Raw genomic sequence first — 24,624 nt, forward strand, 5'->3', positions numbered from 1 at the left:
TTCTACGGCCTGTTCATGAGCCAGCAGCAGAATCTAGACTGAGGACATGATGGAGCTTAAAAATGTTGGATCAGTACACGGGGGAGGAACCACAAATCCACGGAGAGCCATATTATTGTAGGCAGCTTGTTTTAATGATTAGTTTGGTGATTAGTGTTTGCTTTCTCCTAGTAACTGACACCCACGGCATAACATTGTTTCAATTGTTTATTTCAGCAGTCCTCCAGAGGCAGACCTCTGCTAGTTAGAGTCCTGCTTTAGGGCCCGTAGTTGCACCCAAACACCAACCACTGAGATGAATAATTAATTTTTTTTTTTACCTTATTGGGGTTTCACCCTCTAACTCACCAACCTCTAGCTAATGAGTGAGAGGAGTCTTCTGCAGCGAGGACAATAACAGCATCCATTATAAAAACAGCAGCAACACTAACAACCACACATGCATACAATAGAAATGCAAGACGCGGTATAGCACGGTACCAATTTAGCAGCGGGCTAGGTCTCCATAGGGGCGAGGTTGTTAATCCCTTACCATGCCTCAGAGAGGCGAGGGACTCCGCAACTTGGTCGTGCTCATTTCCATAACTATATGCGCAGTCAGCATTAAACCGAGGAGAAAGAGGAGGGGGAGGAGAAATGCAATGTTTGTAGCTATGATCTTTAAACCATTAGATCCCTTTAAAAGTAGACTTTGCTTGAAATTATATGATATCAGAAAATTATCAAAATGCGTGCATCTATTTAAAGATCCACTGTGTGCAGTCAGCTGATGGAATGACCTGGTACCTTACCTACCAGCTAGTGCACTCTGCTCTTCTCTCCCCTCTGAATCCCCACTGCCATCAAGTCACCCCCCCCCCCCCCCCCCCCCCCCCCCATTCATACCTGTTCACTCGGCACAAAATGGATGCTACAAGGCCATTTAATTGGCCTCCACTTCAAAATCCAAGGACATTTGAAATGTATCTTTAATAACATCTCCTCCCTCACCTTCTCCTTAAGGGCTATTCTTGACATTGCTTGGAAAGAATGTACCTTCTGGTGAAGGAGCTCGTTGCAGCTCGTGGACATCAGACAGTCCTGGTGCACATCCTTAAGATTTTCTGGGTCCAGTGATTGCTACTGGGGATGTTGTGGGTTTTCTTTTTTAGCATAGGGTAAATTTTACAAGAACAGTATCAGATGCAACTAGTCATTTTGGTCATTTTGGAGCAGCTGGCCCATGTTTTCGCCACATCATCAGTTCCATCTTTTTTCCTTTCCTGTCTCGTCTTTTCCCTCTCCTGTGGCTGAGCCAAAGATAACCAAGTAGCAGTGTTTGACTGTAATCACTCCAAGTCTCCTTCTCTGGAGAGCAGTGCAGCGGGCAGCACAGTTTCTCCCTTCTAAGAGCTTTCAGCACACCCTCTCTGTATAAGTTGTTCTCTGTTTAAGAATTCAACACTGCATGAAACTATACCTTTATATTTTTGGCTAGAAATACAAGTTACTGATCTACACTTGTTGAGGGAGGAGAGCATATCTGACCCACTCCAAGAGGGTATGCTCAGCTGAACAAGTGGGTAGGCGCTGCCAATTAAAAAAAAAAGAAAAAAAAAGAGCAAGAGCTCATGCAGGGTGAACTGTGTAGGCCTGCTCTGTCAAGTGTCATTCTGAGGTAGTTTTCAATCTCAGGTAAAACTGAAAGCCTAAAGCATTCAGGCATACTGACTAGGCTCAGATTAATGCAGGCTGGACATACCACTGAGATTAGAAGGATAACTAGATATAAAATTATAGTTGCATTGGCGTTCTGCATCCTATCATCTCGCCAAGAGTCTATTTTGTAATTAAGGCTGTAAGGTGTGCGCCTAATCAAATAAATAAATAATCCTGCCAGAATTATATGATAATAAATTAATACATTATAAGAAGTGAATAAAGAAGCTGCTAATTGCATGAGATGAGTCTTTTTCATTAGCCTTTTGAGAGGAAATTTCATTATATGCATCACAAACCATACTGCCTGATGAAATCCACTTTTAAAAGTATGCAAATAAGGATCTTAAGAATATCATAGGAGTCATACACTGCATTTGAATAGACGTCTATTTGTGATTTTGTTATCTAGTTTTAATATAGTTTTCATTAAACCTCTCCTCACAGGAACAAAGAGGACAACATTGAATCTCGGCAGAGAAATGCCTCATTACCCAGAGAAACATTCAGACCTGTACCGGTGTTGTCTCTGTGACTTTGAAGGTTTACCGCTTTTCAGTCGCATTGAGCTCAAGTCTTTTTGGGAACTAAAAAAAAACACAATATTAAAATCTGTATCTGTGGCTTCACTTTTGAGACTTTCCTTCACTAAGATATTTACAGAATCAATTTGATAATCATAGATTCATCTTATGAAACACCTTGCAGAATCATTTTTTGTTTTGTTGTATTTCTCTGTGTCTATGATTGCAAACAAAAATCTAACTCATCCAAATGCATCTCCTATAATTGCATTGCGGAGTTAGTTGATTATTTGGTACATAATTACTGTGAAAAACAACCTGCCTATTAAGCATTTAATGGCAGTATAACAGAAAGCGATTACTATTACTTTGCTGCACACAGTGAAAATAAGGATTTCTCTAAATTAAAAGAATCCTCAAACTACAGCTAAAGCTAATTGTGTGGGGTCTTGTACAGACATCTGGTTGTACATCATTTGTAAGGGCTAAATGCTGATCTGCTAGGAAGGCCCTTACAAACTGTGTCCTGAGTGTGTGTTTTTGGGACGGCTGTGCTGCCAGGGAGTCTGATAGCTTTTGAATTATTTATCCATCTGGCTACTGGACGGTAGTCACGGTGACCTGAGCCCCATAGTGGCTGTCTGGCGACATCTCCCTTCAACAGTAGCCATTAACAGACAAGTGCTGGGGGTGCTAATGAGCGGGGTGCAGTGTGCGCAGAACCAGAGTTTTCCAACCCTCCAAATTGTTTTACTATGTGGACGATACACTGAATAAAGACGCAAGAGAGATTTACAAAAGATCTGAGTGCAGAACTTTTTAATTAGGTCAAAAAAAAAGAGGTTAGAAAAAGAAAGATTGAAAAAGAAAGAGAGAAACAACCACCCGTTTTCCTATTAAGGAGAAATGTCAAGCGCGGTGGTGAAGCAATAGTGTGTGTGCATCCCTTTGTTGTCCTCCCTGACATTGAAGGCTAATTTTTCATGGTTATTTGAACTGGAAAATGAAAGAGAGGTTTGTGATTATTTCCTATAAATGACAACACAATCGCATTACGCTTCAGTACAAACACAGAGAGGATATTGCCTTTTCATATTTCATGTGAAAGTAATGGATGGGCTATGCAAAGAGGAACAGAAAGAAAGACAAATGGTGAAAGAAAGCTCCCTATGTTTGATTTGTATTAGAAACTGAGTGGATAGAGGTAGGGAAAGCTTTTTTTCAATAAGTGCTCGCACTCTCATGGATGTTTTAAAGTGCCTGTGCAATGTAATCATTGGATTTCTTTAGCAATTAGCTATGAGCAACCAGCCAGGTGGTTGTTAGAAGACAACTTACCCAGGGTATTCAGTGCAATCTCTCCACTAGAAAAAAAATATCCATAACAAAGTTATGTTGTGCTGTTTTTGTGTACAGTATATCACTACAGTTCTGTGATGTAATCAATTAAAATAAGTGTAATATGAAATAAAGCATCAGAACTAGCCCGGGCTTATCATACTCTATCTCTCCTCTTAACTATCTTCAAACTTCTGAACTTAGCAGACCACTGAACCTTTGAGAGAAAACACACATCAATGATACACTACATTTTATATTTTAAATAAAATTGATTAGCAAAATTGGTATTCATAACCTTGTCAGATTCTGTTTTATCTCTGCGTACGCTTTCATAAACAAACAGACAGTCAAGCCCAGGGCTGTGGATGGAGACAGGGAGGCCGAACGACCAGAGAGGAGGATGGCAAACCAGCCCACTCTGGAGGGGCATGCTGAGAAATATGTTTGTGTACTTTAAGTTTACAAAGATTGAAGAACTGGCAGGAAAGCCTCTGCCGGCAGGACTCATGTAAATAGGACCCATGTGGGAGCGATGAGCCGGACTCCTAACACGCGCCGAGGTAGGGGCTACATACATCCAACCATGGCAACATTGATTTTCTGAGCTAATACCTCCACAGAACAGTCCACAGGCAGATGGAAGCACTACAAAGATATGCAAATGGTGTATTCAATAAATCGACAGATCTTTTTCAGACAGTCCACTGTACTGGTCTGCAGTGTCTAAAAGGAGAGATAAACAGATTATTACCTGTTAATGGACACACATACACATAGTGTGCACACTCAGACAAACATACAAGCACCTGCCTGTTACCTTGGCAAAACTTTGATCTATAATAGAATTTCATGTTAAGCAGAAGTGCTTCAGAAAAGCACATCAAATAAATGCCAGGACTATCCAGCATTAGCTTTTAGTATGAAAGTGCTATTTTTAAAGTGGCATGCAATATTTTTAATTTTCAAGGTTTTCTTCAGGAAAGCTTTTTGCACAGTATCTTGTGTATAATAACAAAACAAACTGTGGGTATAGTCATATTCAGTGCGCTTATTAGTCAGATATGAAACAAAAGCTGCTGGGTGTATGTCATATATAATAGATGTGGGCTGTCTTGTTAAGCCCAGCAGGCTGCATGTGGCTGTGTCTCTGTGGAGAAAGGCTCTGAAGCTCACTGTACCTGGTAATTAAAGAGAGTTTGTGGCAAAAGCCAAACATCAGGAGAGATGAGCTATGAACAAAAGAGCTGTGACAGTTTCAGGTTATGTGACTTTTGTGTCCCTTTTTGCCAAATGAAAAATCAATACATTTTCCGGGTTATACATATTCAGAGTGTCCACCATGCTTCCGCCCTGATGGAGAGGAGGGCGGGGGACTGTGGGTGAGAGTGGGGGGAGTTGCCTGTTCGCCTGTCATAACTGTACCATCGCATTTTCCAACCCACTGGTGAATATTTCAGAGTTGATGTGATTGCCCTTTATGACAGCCGTGATGCCCACCGCCACCCCCGCCCCTCCCTTTTTGCTTTTTTTTTTTTTCTCTCTTCACACACCCCTTCAGCCACCCCCATAGACCGTCAACCCACCCCTGTTATGTTTGGTCCCTTTGACTAGCTGTAAATAGGTGAAGGTATTGTAGTGTGAGCTAGAGGAAAACAGGAAAAAAAAGATGCATTAATAAAAAGGAGGTTGATTTAAGAGGGGGCAGCGGTGGAAGACGATAAGCATAAATGCATGGCGGAGGGTGGCAGAGAGGCAGAGAGGCAGAGTGACTCTTTGTGCAGGACCATGTCCCTCAGGCAGAGTAGATGGAAGAGCATGGCCCGGTGACGCTTTTGCCCCCATCCAGGCTTTTAGCCTACTGTCCTAGCAGGGAAAAGCACAGTCTGCATCTTCCATTGTGGACATAATATGTGTTAGTTAGGAGTCGTCATCCTGGGCATTCAAGGAACTCAGTGTGGTGCGTGTGTGTGTCTGATGGGGCAGAAGAGTGAGCAGTCCCTGAATGCTCAGTCCCTGTGTAGCCACATTAACCTAGATCCTCCTCTCCTTCATCACCGAAGTAAAACACAAAGAGAAAATAACTGGAGCAGCACTCACTTTATCCACTTTATTTGTAATGTATCTAAACATGCCATTATCATGAGAAGTATTTCTAATTAGCATGATTTCCCCCGAGATAACACTTTAGGGAGAATATTTAATTCTTTACAATGTGCTTGATAACTTCCTAATTTACTAAATATCAAGAGTGCAAAAGCAGTGAAATTATCCGCTCCCAAAGTGTTTTTTTGAGATCTATTTTATCTGTTAATAATAATATATAAAAAAAATTTTTTAAAAACGGAAAATCTGACCTGAATACACTGTGAATCCTGAAACATGGGCAGTGGCTTTGAGATGCGAGAGGGATGAAATTAAGTTTTGTGTACAGGAGCTATGAGCTGTTTGATGAGCGGGCACCACCAGGAGAGCAGTGTGAGCCATCACTGCTGTTTGTGATTAACTCACTGTTTAAAGTTTTTTTTTTTGTTATTAGCTGCCTTACCCTTGCACCCCTCCTCCATCTTCTGCACCTCCTCCTTCTCCACTATATCACCCCTCCTTGCCTCCCTTACTCTTGCCCTCAGCCCCTTGGAGACACAAAGTATTCATTCACATTTAGATCCTGAGGTCACAGCAGGGCCAGCAGGGAGAGGCCAACGAGTCCCCCCATAGACAGGTCAGGAATCTAACACATAACTCCGACCAGCAGCGCTGAGGTAGCTCACTCTTCTTTCCTTTCAAAATGTGAACTTGTGTGGGTGAGAGGGAGCGAGAGCATGAGTAAGAAAGGAAGAGTATGCATTTTCTATACTGCATACTTTTATATTGTGTGTATGTTTGCAGGTGTATTTGTAATGTTGTGACGTCTCACCACAACCAACCTAAAATGTTTTTATTTTTCGACACCTGGCATTGTTTTACATATCATTCTTTGTGTTTTGAATATAAACTGATATCAGTTTTAATAAATATCACAAGTACATGACACATCATCGGAGTGATGAATGTTTTGTGAGTCATTTCAATGACTTTTATTTACATGCTTGAATTCTGCTTTATGTGTCGTCAGGCCATGGCCATTACGGTTACTGATGATGTTGTGGTTAACTGCTTGTTCATAACCAAAAGCTGCTCTTGACTTTGGCGATGTTGTGGTCATGTTTCGTTCACTTGTGGTTTTATGAATTTGTAGCTCGTGAGTACATAAGAAGAGAGCTTCAGTGAGCATATGCATGTCGAGAATGGGGGGGGATCCACAAAGGGTGGGAGTGTTTTCCTATGTGTTGTGCTTTTAAAAGGAGGGGGGGGGGGGGGGGGGGGGTCTTGTATATGGGGCACAGAGGTGCTGATATGAGGAACGGACAATGCATGAAAGCCCTCAGCATGGGCCCTGTGTCTCATTGTCCCATGGTACCCTCCTGTCACTTTCATTTTGCACCCTCTTGTCCAGAGTCAGGGCAACTTTGATATAAGGAAGGGGTGCAAGGGATGACGGGGGAGCAAGAGGGGGATTTTTAAAAAGAAGTAGGGGAGAAAGATAGTCTGTGAAGTGTGAAATAAGATTGCTTTTTATCCGACAGTGCAGTGCTAAAGAAAAGGAAGCTGTCCGGCCCTGGATAAAGCAGGGGGAGAACACCTCTCTGATTTACAGTGAAGCTCCTGTGACACCTGGTTAAAATGATAACAACAGCCTCAATAATCATAATGAGAGTAATGAGAGCTTAGGCAGGCAGCTCCACACAAGAGCCGAGAGAGAACCAGAGCTCAACTCTCGCTTCCAGTACTTGAGAGCCAGCGAGAGGGAGAAGCTCAGTTCAGCCCCCGCGCTGGTTCTCCATGACTTACGAAAGCCAAGCGAGATAGATAAGACAGGATCGTTGACTGAGGTACTGTATATGCAACAAAAAGAGCAGGCTGCCACTGCTGTTTCAGGAACACTGGAGCCTTTCTCAGGTAGGACCAGAATTCTGTACTTTAAGAGCGGCAGCTATCATCACAGCAGTATATTCTGCTGAGGCCAAGGATAGAGGAGGAGCCTGACCTAGTGAAAGATATCTAGAGTGACTATTATTACTTGCCGCTGCTCTTCTCTACAGTCTGGGAAGGAATACTGGAAAGTGCAGTGGTTACCATCAATTATTTATTAGGCCGTTTGTGCTTGTCAGTCTGATTAGCATTAGTGTAATCACTGCTCTTCAGGGGAAAGGAAGGCTGCTCTCTCTCATCTGAAGGTAATCTTGCCATTTTCAGTGTCTCATCTTCACTGGACAGCTCTTGCATAGCATCTGCTTTTGTCATCTCCACATATTTCTTCTCTTTTCCCCTTCCCTGTGTGTTTCTGTCTGTTTCTGCTCAGCCCCTTCCCCCCTGCACCTCATTAAATGTGTGTGTGCCAGTTGCTCTCTCCCAGCTTGTATAGAGTGACACCTATGGGTCTGATTAAGACTCTGCAATCTCACTGCCAAAACACAAGAGGGGAAGAGCGCTGAGCTCCTGGATGGGGCCTGCTTGCGTGCATGTGTGCGTGCGTGCGTGCATGTGTGCGGGTGTGTGCGCAATGCTGGAAAAGGGAACTCATGAACTGTCCCCTCTGAGTGACTGGCAGAGCAAAGCTGATATTTATATGCCCAGAATAAATGAGCGTAATCTCTGTGTCGCAATGAGCTTATTCAGCTTGCATGATTAGATTAATGGAACTGTTTCATATCATTGTATTAGGATTGTTAATGAAGACAATTAATTAGAAGACAACCTCCGGGCTATTGTCCTTTACATCTCTCAGATTTGGGTTAGAAATGGCCTGCTGCCATAGCTTTGAGTGTTTCTCCTAATCTATTTTCAAGTTAATCTATGGCTGCAGTTTTAGTGTCTCTTCCATTTGCATCCTACTCTTAGGCCACTCATGACCTTTCATTAATTATAGTCAGCCTAGCTTTAATCATTCTGTGATACTGCTGTAGATGAGACAAGAAATAGGCAAAGCCATTTGCCACTTAAAGATGTAACGCTTCTCCTGGAATTAAACGTCTGCATTTCTGCATAAATTATGGATGGGTCTCTGTGCTGTGTGCACTGAATGTGTCATATAAGTTGATTAAACATCTAAATAAAGAAGTATAGAAAACATGAGGCGGAAAAAAACAACAACATTGTTGAACACGTGCATGTAGGACATTGGGGGTGGGTACAGGCAGGCTGAATAGCATTAGAATGTTGGCTGCCTATCACAGTAATGTTCAAGCACAAAGTGTGTATTAATGCGTAGGTGGGGAATTAGTCTCACTACAAGTGTCACATAGCTAAGAAATGACACTTTGCCCCATTTTTAAAGGTTAAAAAATTTACCTGGGGATTATTTTGTAATCTGAGCACCTATGCAGTTGTACAGTATCCTAATTCTTGCTCAGTTGTGGAGATTTATACAGGCAGGAGTTAGATGGGATTTGGAGACTGCAGCAGATCTATTTTTTTGTTTTTTTATTTTTTTTATTTCTGGGAATGTTTGAGATCCGCCTCACCAGCGCTGCATGGAATTTATAGGTTGCCTTGGAAACATAATAGACACACGGTTAAAAATAAAAGAACAAAATTCTCCTCATTGTGTGGAGAATCTACAGAACACTTAAAAATAAAAAAGAAACTAACACAAGTAGCCAGTGATCCCTTTTGAATACTGTTATTTAGACATAACAGCATTGGCTCACAGTTTGCTTTTAGCTGTAATGTCTAACAACAAAATCCATACGCCTATCACTCATCAGGCAGCTGTTTCATAAAACAACCGTACCAGCAAGCAGGAAATAAAGGATGCTGCTCCTTTCCTGTTGGCAATATAACAGTGTTTTCCAATGACCTTGTTATTTTACAAAAAGAAGGAAAAAATGACAGTTTCTCCGTATTCATTCAGATGCAGAATAACAATAATAACATTGTTGTTGAAATAAGCATTCATTATTATTTTAACGCCATTATGTGCATCCAGTTAACCCAGACAAAGAAAATATTTTGTGCATTTGTAATAAAAATAGACAAATGTATTGTTGATATTTGAAATATCCATGCCTTTTTTTAAGCTAGTAAATGAGACACATACACACAGCAGTGAAAAAAATGTCAGACTACAAAACAGTAATTTAATTTAATGTATTTTCACTTGAACGTATAACTTATTTCTATATGAATTTGTTTCAGCTGTTCACCACATAAAAATAACAAAAACAATGCATTCAAATATTTTATTGATGTCTAAGAATGCTAAGGACAGGCCTGTGAATAAAGCAATATTATATTAGGAGTGGGAGAATACAATACTAACCGTAGACATGGTATGCAACACGTCCATACCTGTATCAACACATTGAAAGCAAGTGTTGGGGATAATGTACCATCATCAAAGTGGTTTTGGTTGTGGGTAGTCATGTGGTGAGCTGAGATTGGATGTGTGATGACTGCAGGGCTGAATACTTGAACAGGATATTTCAGTAGCTGTTGTAGCTTTGTCAATATATCAATAGCTCATATAGTAGAGACCTAAGCATGAAAGCATTTTCAAAAGAGCATTTAAGTACATTTGCTGAGAATTAGCTGACTTGTGTAATAACTGATAGGGCCTATTGACTGCGGCCTAGTTTACTGTTGTCAAATCAATGCTCTTGCATGCAAGTCTCACTACTTTTAAACAAACTTAACAGGCAAAGGGGATGTTCAGGGGGCACTGGAGGGAAATAAAAAAGATTGATGCCCTTTTTATTATCTGTTTTTGCTATCTTTTCCTCTGTGTGTTACTTACAAATGGCGTTATTGGATATCCATTGTTTGGACTTCGACGTTCCTAAATGGCCTGATATATCGAGCTGAGGCTTTTAAGGTGGTTACAGGGGATTCCTGCCTTTGACTTGGCATAAAAATAAAATGAATTGTGGCTCTGAAAGTTTTAAATATTTATGATTTTTTTTTTTTTTTTTTTTGCCATAGTAGGATAACAGAAGTGAAAAGAGGTTTGTATTGGTAAGTAACCTAGCAGATTGCAACAGGGGACTGTGTGTGCACACGTGTGTGTGTCCGTGCGTGAGAAAGAAAGAAAATGGGGGCTCATTTAATATAAGCTCTTTCTCTTGAAGGATACCGCTCACACAATTATTTTTCCATCCGCCCCCTCCAAGACACGTGTGCTCCCCCCAACCACAGTTTTATGTCCACTTTAAACGGAAGAAACCAGATTTGTCTCATGGTTTTGAATACTTAGTTACAATAATATACTACTACTACTACTACTACTAATAATAATAATAATAATGACAACATAAAGGACAGAATATTTGCCTTTTCCGTTCAATTATAATTCAGTTCTGATTTTATAATTCACGTCAGAATACATTTCACAGTGACATCAGGCAGCGCAGGACAGAAAGCAGATTCTGCCCTCTTTGTCTGCTCGCCTTGCAACTGTGTGTCAGCAAATGTAATTGTTGCAAGCTCCTATAGAAAAAAACGCTGCCGTCCCTTTAAGTGCTTCCACCAATTCTGATGGCGTGGTGATTTACATATCCCGTTCTCCCTCCCCCTTCAGGAGAGCTGAGCGAGGATGTGGAGGCTGCTAGTGAGACCACCACAGACCAGGAGGACCAAACCAAAGACAGAGAAAGTGGGGGGGAGAAGGAGCTCACCAAAGGGACAGGTAAGGCCAATATTTACACATGTACTTAGGGAGTGCTTCTCACAGGATTAAGGTGCTGAATGGTGCTAAACAAAATCAAATGAAACACATTTTATCAAATCATTTAGACCCTTTTGAGGCAATAAACACATTTTATTAAACATCCTAATCTAGTTTTTAAGGACCACTCTTTCATGCTCCACCAATCTCATCAGATAAAGGATAAAAATGACAATGTAAGGAATATTTTTAGAAGACATTTGACCCATGTTCTTGTCTTGGATCAATAGGTGTGAGGAACAGGCCTGAGAGTGTAACTCAAGCTGTACCACATGCAACAGCATTGCCCCCTTCTCAAACTTTTCTGCACACAGATGAGGAGGAAAGACAACGCTTACCTGTGTTTCATACTGTCAAATCAGAGTGGCTCTCTTTTACTTACAGGTGTGGATGGTTAGGCCTGAGCAGGGGGTTGGGCTTGGTGACAGGGGGGCGGATCTTAGGCCAAATCAAACTCTCAAGTGCAAGATGCATTTATGAGCCACTGCTTTTGAACATTTTAGCGAATAACTTCTGTTAATATATTTGAAATATTATCAACTTGAGTACATTCTCGTACAAAGTACATGTATTTCTGATTGTTGTCCTTTTTGTTGAGCTCTTGAAGAGAAAGCAGTTTGAGCTGCAGTCAACAGCCTGATGGGCCTTTTTTGACTGGAGAACTGTTTGTACATCTAACAGAGTTTGTAAAAGTTTGGTTTACTGTACTTTAATTGCAAAAAAAACCCTAAACGTTTTTGTGTGCATGCGTACAAGCGAGCGTCTGTGCTCAGGTTTGAGTTGCAGTGTGTATATTAAATATGGTTTCAGTTTTTTCAACGCAGGATTTATTTAGTACGCCTCTGTTAGAAAAACAACAGTGCCAGTAAAGACATCTCTTATTCAATAGTGGAGATTTCTGATAATGATGACACTGAACAGTAACGGGCCTGAATAGATGCTTTTCACTTGTCTAACTTCTTGTGTTACGGCAGGATGTTTTGATTTACACTAGTCAGGTTAAAAGCTGGAAAACAATTCAGACCTTTTGCATACCGAAGTTTTTATAAAGTGCAGCAGAAAAAAAAACTTCATCACAGTGTTTGAAGCCCAGCCTTTGTAAAACGTCTTTGATATTCGAACTTCTATTTTAAATGAGGCTGAGTTGTTTGTGCGCTTTGAAAGGGCGACACTCTTCTTTGATGGGAGAAATAATGATATGCATGCCTGACTGAATATGGCTAAAAGTATGTTTTAGCACATCAAAATAAAGCACTTTAAAAAGCATTAAAATGAGCTGGCCGATTAATAATTCACTCATACCTGTGGTGCACAGGAAGACGACTCCTCGCATTAGGATTCCTCCTTTTTGAAAGGCATGCAATTTGATACAAGCATATTCAGTTCCTTTCCTCCCCTCTGTCAGTCGCTAATCACCAAATAAGTGTGTTTCTGTGTTTTCACAAAGGAAGTATGTGCTTGCATATGAAAAATTTACAGCTTCCCAGCAGCTTATTAGAAACGCTTAGTTAAAAATAGCATTGCATTAGGGAACCAAGTCTGAGGTTCTGTTTGATGTCAGTGAAAAGGTGGGTGGGTATGCTGGGGTAGTGGGTTCAGGGCTGTGTTGTCAGCAAAAGGTAGACAGCTGTAGTTTAATGGAAGTGTCTCTTTTTGTACTTCAAACTTTTTTGTGTGTGATTGATGAATGTCATGCCCATTTAAAAGCAAGTGCAGAAAACCTGTCTTGTCGGGAGAAAGCGAGGAAGACCTCACAATGCATTCGATAAACAGGGGGGCACTTGTTTGGGCTGGTGATTGTCTGGAAATGTTCTACAGTATATGTACAGATGATGTGTATGTTAAAATATGCTGGATGAACCTGTTATTTATACGAAAGGTGCTCAGTCTCCCACTGTCTGAGGCTGAGCTGTTTCTAAGGTCCATCATTAGAAGTACAAAAGTATTTCGTCTCATCGTTGTCATGTAGCAGTTGAAACGGAGCACAACATTGTTCCTTTACAAAAGACAGTCACTGTCAGACACACGGCATTAGTGAACACAGAAAAAAGGCTTCCTCCTTTTTAAAGCCTCTGTCAATCTTATTTTCTCTTTCTGGTTCCATAGCTCCTCAGTATTCATTAAAATCATTTAGAGGTACATCAGAAGCCTTTGTAAAATGCATATGTATTTGGCATGTCATCTCTTGAAAAATGCCTTCATTATTCTGTTGTTCTTTTTTGTTATATATCCTACTGATGATACATATACTGTATGTGCATGTAAAGGCATTCAGACATATGTAAATGTCATATGCTCCCAACACTGCACACATTATATGGTTTTGAGATGATACAAAAATATGATCGTAAATATACATTCAGACGCACAAGAAAATGGTTAAATGTTGGCGGTAGCTGAAAACTGGCTTGATTAGGAATTCAAAGGGTCATTTTTAATGCTCGTTATGAAATATGTATAAACGGACCGCCATGAGAGTCTTTCCTCCCTCCTCACACTTTTCTCACCTCGCTGAGACAGCATTGGCAGTGAAGAGCTTCTGCATAGGAGCAGGATCCTTACCTTCAATAAAGCAGGTGGTGTAAGCAGCAGATGAATGTATGGAAATGCAGCAAGGAGCAAGGCAGAAAGGATGGAGGCAAAGGAAAATAAAATGTAAGGCCAAAAAGAGCAAAATGTAAAAAAAACAAAAAAAACCACAGAGACAAGGGTGAGTTAATACATATCCAAATTTCCAAAATAGTTTCTCATATCATGGGTGTAATGGAGTACCATCCAGTGCAATTGAGCTTGATATATATTTTTTCATATATATATATTTATTTATTTATTTAATTTTTTTACTTTCCTTAGATTCATTTTAAGAATACTGAAAGTACATATGAGGCATGGAGGGGAAGTACTCTGACAGGCCTGTTGTAGAAATACGAGAGTAAACGGCAACAAGGGGATATAGAAATATATAAAACAATCTATATATACAAGATTCAAAGTTCCCACTCGGCAAGTTCATATGAAACAGGCAAATGAACTCAACTTGTCAAATACAAACATGCAAATTTGCATTTATTATGAGATCTTTTTTCTGCCATTTACAATTTCAGTGTCTGCCTGTGTTGTTGAGCTAAGTGTGTAGGTGTATTTTGACGTGGTTTTGATAAGCACCAATTAAAGGTGACATGCAGGTTCCACTTTAGCTTTCGATTAGCTGCAGCAAACTGTTTTTTTTCTCTCCCTTTTTTAAACTCAGCCAGTGAACAAATTATAATGGTATTATCCAACTTCATGACATGTGGAAGCAGAACTTTTTGTTCTGAAAACACTGGGCTTAATGGATTATACAAATTAGATGAAATGTATATTTACCCACAATTAAGGTGTGCAATTTTACCTGAACAGGCAGTTCAGTACACCTCTTCAGCTTGCGAAGAATGGCTGAATTTGAAAAAAAAAAAGGAATTTTTTGCAAAGAGACAGCGACAGTTTATTTTTTCCTTGCTATGCATTTCTAAACAGATGCTGAACAGATTTATTTGACAAGACCATAACTCTCACATTAGTTTGAGCCTTTCACAGAATATTGTGCAAAACCTGCCCTCGCTGTTTTTCTTACCAGGCTCCAACAATAGGGTTTTACAGGTGTTAAAAGTGGTCTCAAACTATTTTCAGTTAAGCATTGACACCAAAGCTCTAAAACTGTCTAAACAAAGTCTGAGCAGCTGAATACTGCTTGTGTATGTGTGCGTGGGTGGGCTGGTCGTGTGAGTAAGTGTGTGTACAGGTGAGGTGTGGATGAGAGGGAGACATGTACACTGTAGCTGCTGTATTTAATCTGTATAACGAACATAGTGATTAGCATCCCCTAGATGCAGCACCGTGGCATTGCAGTCTGCTCATGTCTTGTGCTTTTATCCTTGGTATGCTGCTCATTTACAATCAGCCTTGCCTGATTTTATGAGTTGTTTTCCATATAACAGTGCACACATGTAGATTAAACATTATCTGTGACTGAAAGTTCAAATTGCTTGCCTTCAGTTTGTTACAATCACATTTTTACAAGCTTATGTTTTTGCTATTTTCAACTGGAAGACGTTCAGTGCGGTGGTGGTGATATGTTATTGCCTTTAAACCCGAAGTAGGGTGAGAAATCGGGTGCGAGAGCACTGAAAAATATTTACATATTCATATCACGTCCTTTCATTGTTTGTCATCCCTCACATTATAATTCCTTTTGTCTTTGAAGATAATAGGCCATAAATTGTCCTTGTTTGTGAGACAACTCCCTGAAAGCTTGGTGTTTATGAGTTTTACCACGGAGTGTTTAATAGTCAAGTGCTCGTGCTGCGTCCTGTAAAGGTGAACAACTTGTCATTCTGTTGTTCAGCCACCTATAGATTAATAAAACCCCTGTTAATTCTACCAATTCATGCTACCTAAAACACAATATTTTCACTCTCTCTCCTCCAAGCTTTTGTTTTCTTATTTTCACATTTATTTGGACTTTATTAATATTAGAAATTACTTCACATGTACCTCCAGTATCAGTTTTCAGTCCAGGGTTTCGCTGTTCGTTTTTATTAATGCAGAATAATTACCTTACAAATATAAAATGAAATGAAACACTGCCCTTTATTGCTCTGGGCTCTGACACAGACTGTAGATTAAAAACCTGGATAGAAATGGGAAAAGAAAAAGACAATATCCAGGTATTGTTAGTACAGCACTGAAAGAAAATGACTTGCACCACTCGGGGAGTTGAATCATCTCCATATTAATGGCCAACTTGCTGAGGGAATGGAGGTGAGGATTTTCCACACTGCTGGAAGCAGAGGGGTGTCACAAGGTCTGAGCAGTGTGAAGGTGAAAGGTTTTAAGGAGCTGGGGATCAGAAGGCACACTTTTCACAAAGTGTACCATCAACGATCATTGAGTTTCACTCCATATACAAATTGTCATCAAAGTTCAACTGAATGGCAGACTGTGGATTAAGCTATCCACCCTTTCTGGCATGGACAGAGTGGATGAGAGAGGTTGTGTTTTTTTTCCCACAACCACTGCTTGAAACTGTTATGCCAAGACAAGACTTGTAGTAAGAATGTGGGAGAGCACCTGATCTTGGTCAGTAGGAAGGGAATCCCCGCCGAATCATTTTTCCGTATCTCGCATCCTTACATATTGTTTTTGCAACTTTATAGAATGTGGTTAACCTCTCACAGGAAAACCTTTATTAAAACTGGGATTGTTGTCTTGGAAGATTTCAAAGGCAGATTACCCGTTGTGGTTAATTCAGTCTGTACTGTTTGAGCCAGTCTGTCCAGCAACCATCTATTTTCTCCCCCTGAAAGCACAACAAGGTTGTGATTGCTCCCGAGACCAGTGCAGTATGCCAACAGCCCCTTTGCTGCCTGAATTATACAGTCCAGCTGTGGAGAGAGACAAGGTGCCAAAGTCTAATTCACTTACGGGACTCAAAAGCCACTGGTTTACGGAAAGGGGGCATGAATTAATAATCACTTAATTGACTCAGTTTTTTTGTTTTTTTGTTTTTTTGTTTATTTCCTCTCTTGCTCTGGCCTTTGTGCTTCCAAACAAAAGCTCACCCCATGTATCTGTCAGAACATGCTTGATGTCGATGGGGCCCCATGTCTAAAGACCAGTCTTAAAGGGGCCTGGGTAACAGGCTGGCTTCTGGCAGACATTAAGGTCATTAACAGGGGGTGTCGTGTGGTCGCCCCTGTGGATGCCTCGTATGTGCATGGAAGAAACATTGCTGATTAAATCAGCCACTGATGTTTCAATACACAAAAACACTTTTGTTTTGGGCATGTTTAAATTATCCTTTGGTCATGCGTTAACTTGGAATGAAACTAACCTGAGAAGTAACTTTTCAGAATGACTGAAGAATATAACCTTTTTTTGGAGGGGCTCTCAAACCTCTAATTGTTGCCAGCTATATTTCACACCTGTACCCAGGGACTGTTGTTCTTTGGCCTTTTTAACAGTACACTGTTCCTGTAATAATCTTGTACCCTGCAAGACACAATGTTTCGGTTATTGGTTCTGATCACTGGTTTGTATTATAGATCCTTGTGTCACATCTGTACGCTCATCAACGCTTGGACAACAATGTTTGTCGAGTTAGACTGTATATAATGGCAGAGGGGTTGGGGGGAAGAGGTAAAAGTTTTTGCTTCCATTTCTTTCCAATGTTTCAGTCAGTTTTTCATCACCTCTGACATAGAAAAATTGGATACAGTAGTTAGATGTTAGTCGCGGTGCCGGTGATGGTGTTGGGGTGTAGTGTTCTTAAGAGAAAAGCGATTGATCAGATTTATGGAGTCATAATTGGCCATGACGAGACAGAGACTGCCTCTGAGTGAGCTTCTTCAGCACCCCCCCCCCCCCCCCCCCCCACCTCACCCCTCTCCCTCTGCCTTCCCACACACATTCTTTCACATAAACATAGAGCACCAGCACTAAAAAGTCGGTTTGGGTCCTTCTGCAGGAGCTCTCCAGTGCTTCAACATAAACAGCCACTTGTTTAACCATGCTGGCGCCAATTGAGCAATTGTGGAAGTGAAATATACTTAACACTTACAGTATGTTTACCTCTCAGTCATGTTGCTGAGAGGATGCTTGATGCTTAATTCCATGCATACTCTCCAAGCTGAATGCATGTGCTTTTACACATTAGTTGCGAGTTAACTGCTCTTGTGTTCACATGAAAATTCAAGTCTTCTCCCCCCTCACACTTTACTTCTCTGCTAGTTATAGTCAAGTGATAATAACTATTTTGTCTTCGGCGTATTAGTCTTTATGTATTTCTTTTTCTTGTCTTTGTCCTGCTGTGTATAGAAAGCTTACCATTCGTGACTGTGATGGTGTGGACATTTTTGTAAAAAGCTTTCTGTTGTGCTTATGTTTTGTTAAAAGAGAATGTGATGGAGCATGTGATGATCCTATATATGCAATATACAACAATATAATACTAATAAATTGAAATGTCATGAAATCCAAGGTGAAATCCTAAGTTTGAACTGATAGGTCAAGCAGGAGTTGCAAGGTGAGGGTGATCCCAAATGATCGCCTTTGTTTTCCACTCGAGATGACTTCAGGGAAAGTACGAGTGGACTGAGGTGGAGTTGAGGAGAAATTGGTGAGGACAGTGCCATGACTGAGAGGTTAATGTCAAGGAATGGGAGGTTCCTTTTGTTTAACATTCCCTTTGTTTATTGGCGGATGTGTTTAATAGGATTGGCTGTGACTGGACCGTAATAAGGCCTCGCTGGCTGATCCCAGTGTCTCTGGGAGATCTTGCAGGCTGCTCTGTCCAAAGCCAGGTCCCCCACTGGGTAATCAGTTCAACTGCCCTCGTCCTGATTGGAGCTGACATTTTAATGTCTGGAGCAAGAGCGTGGTCAGCCCGCTTAACCTGACCCCCTGCTAAATCACCCCTCCCCAGCCAGTGCCCTCTGTTCTCAATTTGCCCTTCTTGGACTGTACAAATTAGGCCAAATTTAACTCTTTATGGGCTTGTTAGGGTTTGGGAAGACACCTCCTTAAGTTTCACAGTGGATTCTTTCCCCTGTTGACGAAGTGTGGGGCTCCAGCAGCTCACCCATATGGGCCCTATGTGGATTTCACTCCTCTTTCAACCCATGTTGAACTGCTCCATTACTGTCCTGCCTCTCTGTGTACCACCTTGAGTTACTCATTTTCCCTTTATACTGTGGAGTAGGTTTAAAGTGATTTGCAGGGGTTATCAGGTAAGACCTTGCTCTGCAGAAATGGCAAAAAGAGATTCTGTATTTTGTTAATATTAGCATTGTTTGCATTAAAACGATTTGTCATCTGATTTGATGTGTGCGCTAGTGAGACACATGAAATAATGATATATAATGACAAAGATTGGAAGCCACCTGAAAATGACTGTAACCATCTTTTTTTTTTTTTTAGATACCCACAGACTTTTTTTAATTATCAAAGCATTTTTGTACCCTGTATAAATGCTTGTGTATGACTAATCATCAGTCTGATGGCGTCATTCAGCCCAGTGGCATGTTTTTATGTCTCGAAAAGTTAAATGAAAGCTTGTCATGTGCAGTCCAGCCTTGGGGAAAGTATTGAGATTTGCTCAGAGGTTTGAGAGAACATTTTATAATCCTGCTGTCCTATTTTCTCTTTGACACAGACCATGATCACAAAAAAGCATGCTGAGGAACGCTTGTTACACAAATGTGAAATGAAATAGATTTACTTTGACTGTATATGCCTTTCATTGAAACACAGGGAAGAAAATCTTTCAAACTGAACACACAGCTTCATAAATGTTTGATATATGTATATATTTTTAGGGCCAGATCACTCCTTGTAAGGCAAAACTATGACTAATGGTCAGGGGGGAAAAAACACCTGATAATATTTTGCTTTTCTGCCTGTGGAGCTTTACTTTGGAGACGGAGAGAAAATATTGTGGAATGCTAAATAAATAGTGGAAAGCCTCTTAGAAAAGGTTTAGCTTTGTCGTTGTAATAATTAAAATATTGTTCTTGTGTTGACATTTGACCAATGAACACCCATAAACAGAAAATCATGTTTAAAGCACTTTGACAGTCATTTGTATCTCTTTACCTATTTCACTTTATGGTAATCTTGAGAAGTTTGTCTCATATTTAGACACCTATTGTATGTGGATCAAAAATATTAGGTGGCGTGTAACTAAAATCTGTGTGTAAATGGTGCCTTTTGTCTTTTTTTTATGCAAATGCACGACATTGATAACAATTTCTCGACCCAATTCCCATTAAAGGCACTTACATCACATTTAAGAAAGACATTCCAAAGCCCTTTATCCACAGTGTTATTGATTGACCTGCTCCCAGGCTGCCAAGTCCTCACCTCATCTTGACATGTCTGCTCTCCTCTCTTTATCCCTCCCCCCTGTTTGTCTGTGTGAATGTGTGCACGTTCAGCTTTGTCCAGCCACCTGGAGCAGCACCAGTCAGAGTCCCCTGTTCCCTCCAAAAGGCCCTCTTCACGGTCTGATACATCAGAGAGCCCACTTTCCTCCAAGCGTCCCAGGACAGCAGAGAAGGGTGCTGCAGAGCAGGTGAGCGTTGCAAATCATATATTTTTGTTCACATCAATGCCCTCGGATATTCATGTAATTCACTTTTTTATAACTCTTTGAATTAAGGTTTTCTTGCTAAAGGTTATCACATCTTTAATGGTCGAGAACTCATTATAAGTCCAAAACTTACTTAATTGAGAAAAAAAAAACACAGTAATTTGGTAAGTTAGTTATCTCACTGAAGCTTATGATATTATGCAGGTTTTTTTAAGACTTCATTAAAACATATTTCTGCCTTCCTGCTACAGATGCCCTGCTAATTGTGTATCAGGTTGATAATCAATATAGTATTTGACAGGTGGACTTTGATGTGGGTGCCAAGACTCAGCCATGCTCAGTATTACACACTTGTCTCTGATCAGAGAGATCTGGTGGTTTGAAGGAAGGGGGTGGGCCCTACTCTTTCCGCTGACCTGCAGGTTCTTTCCAAACAGGCCCACTATGCTGAGCACACCCATTTAACCAAATTAACCCATTTCTGTGTGTTTTCTCTTTCTCCGTTCCTCTCTCCACCCCCACGTAGATGTACCAGTGCCCCTACTGCAAGTTCACCAACACAGACCTGAATCGGCTCAGAATGCACGTGATGACGCAACACTCGGTCCAGCCTATGTTGCGATGTCCACTGTGCCAGGATATGCTCAACAACAAGATCCACCTGCAGTTCCACCTCACTCACCTCCACAGTGTGGCACCTGACTGCGTGGACAAGCTAATTGCCACTGTAAGTCCAGAACAGTGTGTATTTTGCATGTGATATCAAATATTGCTTTTGCAGTTTTGAAAGTAGTTTGTCATTTTCCCTCCACAACTGCAACTTTCATGCCATATATGTTTTATTTAGCTTCAGAGGCCAGATTTCATTATTCTTTTTCATTTTTTTAATCAACTATTATTAATGGCTGTTGGGATCCTTCGGCAATAAAAGTAGAACTATTCCTGTGCGAGTAAGATGCTTTTATTTAGATATATCTGGTAAGTCCTAATATGCAGTCTGTACTGTTACACTTAAGGCATTCTAATAAAGTTTGAGTCATCATTTCATCTAATCTCACCAGATTTATAATAAATTCAGTAACACAAGAATTTGTTTTGTAAAATAGTTTTTTCCTGTACAATGCGTTTACATAATGTTTTCTTCAAAAAAAAAAAAAGAAAAACACGAAAAAATAATCATCCCCAATTATTCTTGCTGTCATTCCCCCCTAAATCTCTTTGTACAGGACGCCTGCCACACGCTCAGAAAACCATGGGGCTGGTTCATCTATTCATACTTTTGTTTTATGAGTTTACTATATACATATGTAACAGTAAATTAAACTTAAACTGCCGTGGCCTGGAGTAATTTTTACAAGTTTGGAGTGGTAGTTTCACAGCACGTGTGAAGTAAAGAATATAGCATGCATATTTGGCAAGGCCATGTGCTATTGATTACCTCTACTCTTTGAATCAGGACCCTCAAACTCTCCACTGTGCTTAAATATAGTGTTACTTTAGTCATTTATAATTGTACATTGTCAAGAGAACTACTGAATTATATAGGTCCAACATATTGTTACTTACTCACATGGCCAGTTAGATTGCATGGAATGTGTCGAGTCATGGACCAGTCCAGCGATTCTGCAATGCCACGGAGATGAGAAAGTCACTGTTATTGAATCGCTCACCCTGGAGTGGCTGCCTAGCTATGAGAGCAGTTGTCATCTCTGCCTATCCCGCTCTAAATTGCCAACATGCATTCTTTTATAAAACACAAAAGAAGGCTGTTATTTGTGAAATAGCTGCAGGCAATCCCATCAGCATGTGTTGGAAATGATTAGACCTTTCGAGATGCCTTTCTCTCCCCCTTTTTTAATTGTCTTAATGCACCCATCATCAGAGAGCCTTTTCATCTCTCTTCTAATCACAGTCATTTGGGGAGGGAAACTCATAATCTGATTTTGTATTTCTTAATGATTTTACGATGAGCAGCTTTCTCGGTTCCCAGTCCATTTATCACTTCACTGACATTATTGCTATGTCTATGATCACCTGTGTGTTAGTCAAAACAAAGCCTATCAATGTAAAAGCTCAAATAGACACAACCAGATTATTCAACATTTAATTAGTATTCATACCACTTCATGAAATCCCACTAAAAGCAATCAAAAGAAACCAATGGGTCACAGTCGACCTCTTATGTAAGAAACTCAAATACATAGTGAAGAAACCAAAATGTTACTATACTTCTGCAGAAAATAAGAGGCAAAATTCACATCGTTTGTAGCTTGAGTCATGTGATCTTTGACTCGCATTAGATTTATATTCGCCGCAGAGATGTCCACCATTTTCTAGACAGAGAAAAATTCCTTTACTTTTGTTAATCAAGGGGAAATAAAATTTTATTTCCCCTGTTTTCTTGTAAATCAGTGAGCAAATCTTTGTTCTGTCCTATCCTGTGAAGCTAAATAGCTTGCTGGACAATCACCGAATAAAGCATTGCTCTGTCGGCTGCCTAACCATCTTCATCCCCCATCTAGAAAGTAAATGGCAAGCACATTAGTATGGTAGACAGCAATATTTATTTCTTTTATAGAGGTTGTAATGTACTGAACCACTACAAGAGGAGATAGAACAGAGGTAATATAACACGCATTAAAGCCAGCACCTTTTTATAACTGGTGAATGCAGATGGGAAGGTACTTTATCCTTTTCACGTGTCTACAGAGAGGAGCCTAATTAATTCTGAAATAGGTGACTTTTATTTCTTGTCAAGCATGCATAATGATATGTTCACTCTCTTACCCTTCATTCCCGTATTCGCCAAATGTCTTTGTACTCCCCTTTCCATTCCTTTGATTTTTCTTTCTTTTCCAGCCCAGTGCACTCTGGGTCTGTCACGTATAAAGTGTATCTGTAGTGAACTAATAAAGTTTATGGATACAATGTACACGCACTCCTCCAGCCCTCCCTCTCTTGCTCCATGTCTTATTTTCTGTCAGCGTGAGCTTGGGGTAATGAAAATAATTGTGCTTCATTAATTCCAAGTCTGGCTGGATGATAGCCATTTTGAACTATGTTTGCTAATTACGCAGTCCAAATTAAAAGTGACCTTGGGATACTCAGCTCTTTCCTGTAATCATCCAGTGAGTCAGTTGTCTTAAAACAGTCCACTTTGTAATGTTAATCACTGCTCTTGTTGCGACTTTTTGTTTTGCTTCCTGCCCTGCTCATTTCATGCCACGTTTACTTTTCTTTTTGAACAAAACAAAAACACCAACACTTATGCATGAATTGTTCTTTTTTTCTCTAAGATTTATCATACAATGTTGTATTTGAAGTGTTCACACTTCCAACTAACCTTGAAACCTCTGGGAACCTGTGGACAATGTGACATGCAGCAGTAATTTCAACAGAGGTGTCACTCCATCATTAGATAAGTAATGACAACGTACAGTTTATAGTGGATTTACGAACACTTGTGGTATCTGACCTTTTAGAAAAACATGCCATAATTCTGGTCAACCACAACTGTTCATGTTCTCTGAAATAATTTCAAAAGCATTAATCAAGAACTGAGCTTAAAAAGAATTTAAGGATTTTGAGCTTTAGTGGTGTGGAGGTGAAGTAATGTAGAATAGTGTGTGAGCCGCCATCCCTAAACATGTTTCTGTGTTTGTTTCACGTAAAATATATAGTTGATATAGTTTCACGTATTTATATCGACTATATATTTTTCCAAACCACCAAACCATTTTCTGGCTAACAGGTACATTATGTGACATAATAGCGAGGGTACAAACGAGGGGGATGATGTCAATTGAAATGCATCACACAGACCATGCGGATTGCTGTATTTGTGGCATTATGAAGGAAGGTGAAAAAGGCAAAACCTCATAATCACCAATTACATTCCTAACTTCATTAACTTATATATGACTATTGAAGGGTAAGAAAATATGGGGGTATTGCAAGAGGCTAGGATGTGAGATTCACTCACTGACATTGTCAGGTTGATTCTAATGTAAGCTAAAATTCTTTGTACTTTGTTTTTCCAGGTGACAGCAACTGAGGCGCTACCAGCGAGCATGTTTATACCTGTACCAAGTCCCGACAGAGAGTCCCAGAGCACTCCTCATGCAACACCGAACTCAAACTCTGAGGATACAAAGAAGCAACCTGGTTAGTATCTC

General features: G+C 40.3%; 1 protein-coding gene across 1 annotated transcript in view; it reads left to right on the plus strand.

The window, feature by feature from the left end:
• zfhx3b (zinc finger homeobox 3b) overlaps nt 1–24,624 on the plus strand; it is an 83,137-nt gene that overhangs the window by 49,564 nt on the left and 8,949 nt on the right. The window contains exons 5-8 of the mRNA XM_080499083.1: nt 11,176–11,283; nt 20,295–20,431; nt 20,976–21,176; nt 24,490–24,613. Of these exons, the coding sequence (XP_080355209.1) occupies nt 11,176–11,283; nt 20,295–20,431; nt 20,976–21,176; nt 24,490–24,613 (570 nt within the window). The remainder of the gene's footprint in view (nt 1–11,175; nt 11,284–20,294; nt 20,432–20,975; nt 21,177–24,489; nt 24,614–24,624) is intronic.

The sequence above is a fragment of the Blennius ocellaris genome (assembly GCF_963422515.1).
Source record: "Blennius ocellaris genome assembly, chromosome: 1".
NCBI classification, from domain to species: domain Eukaryota; kingdom Metazoa; phylum Chordata; class Actinopteri; order Blenniiformes; family Blenniidae; genus Blennius; species Blennius ocellaris.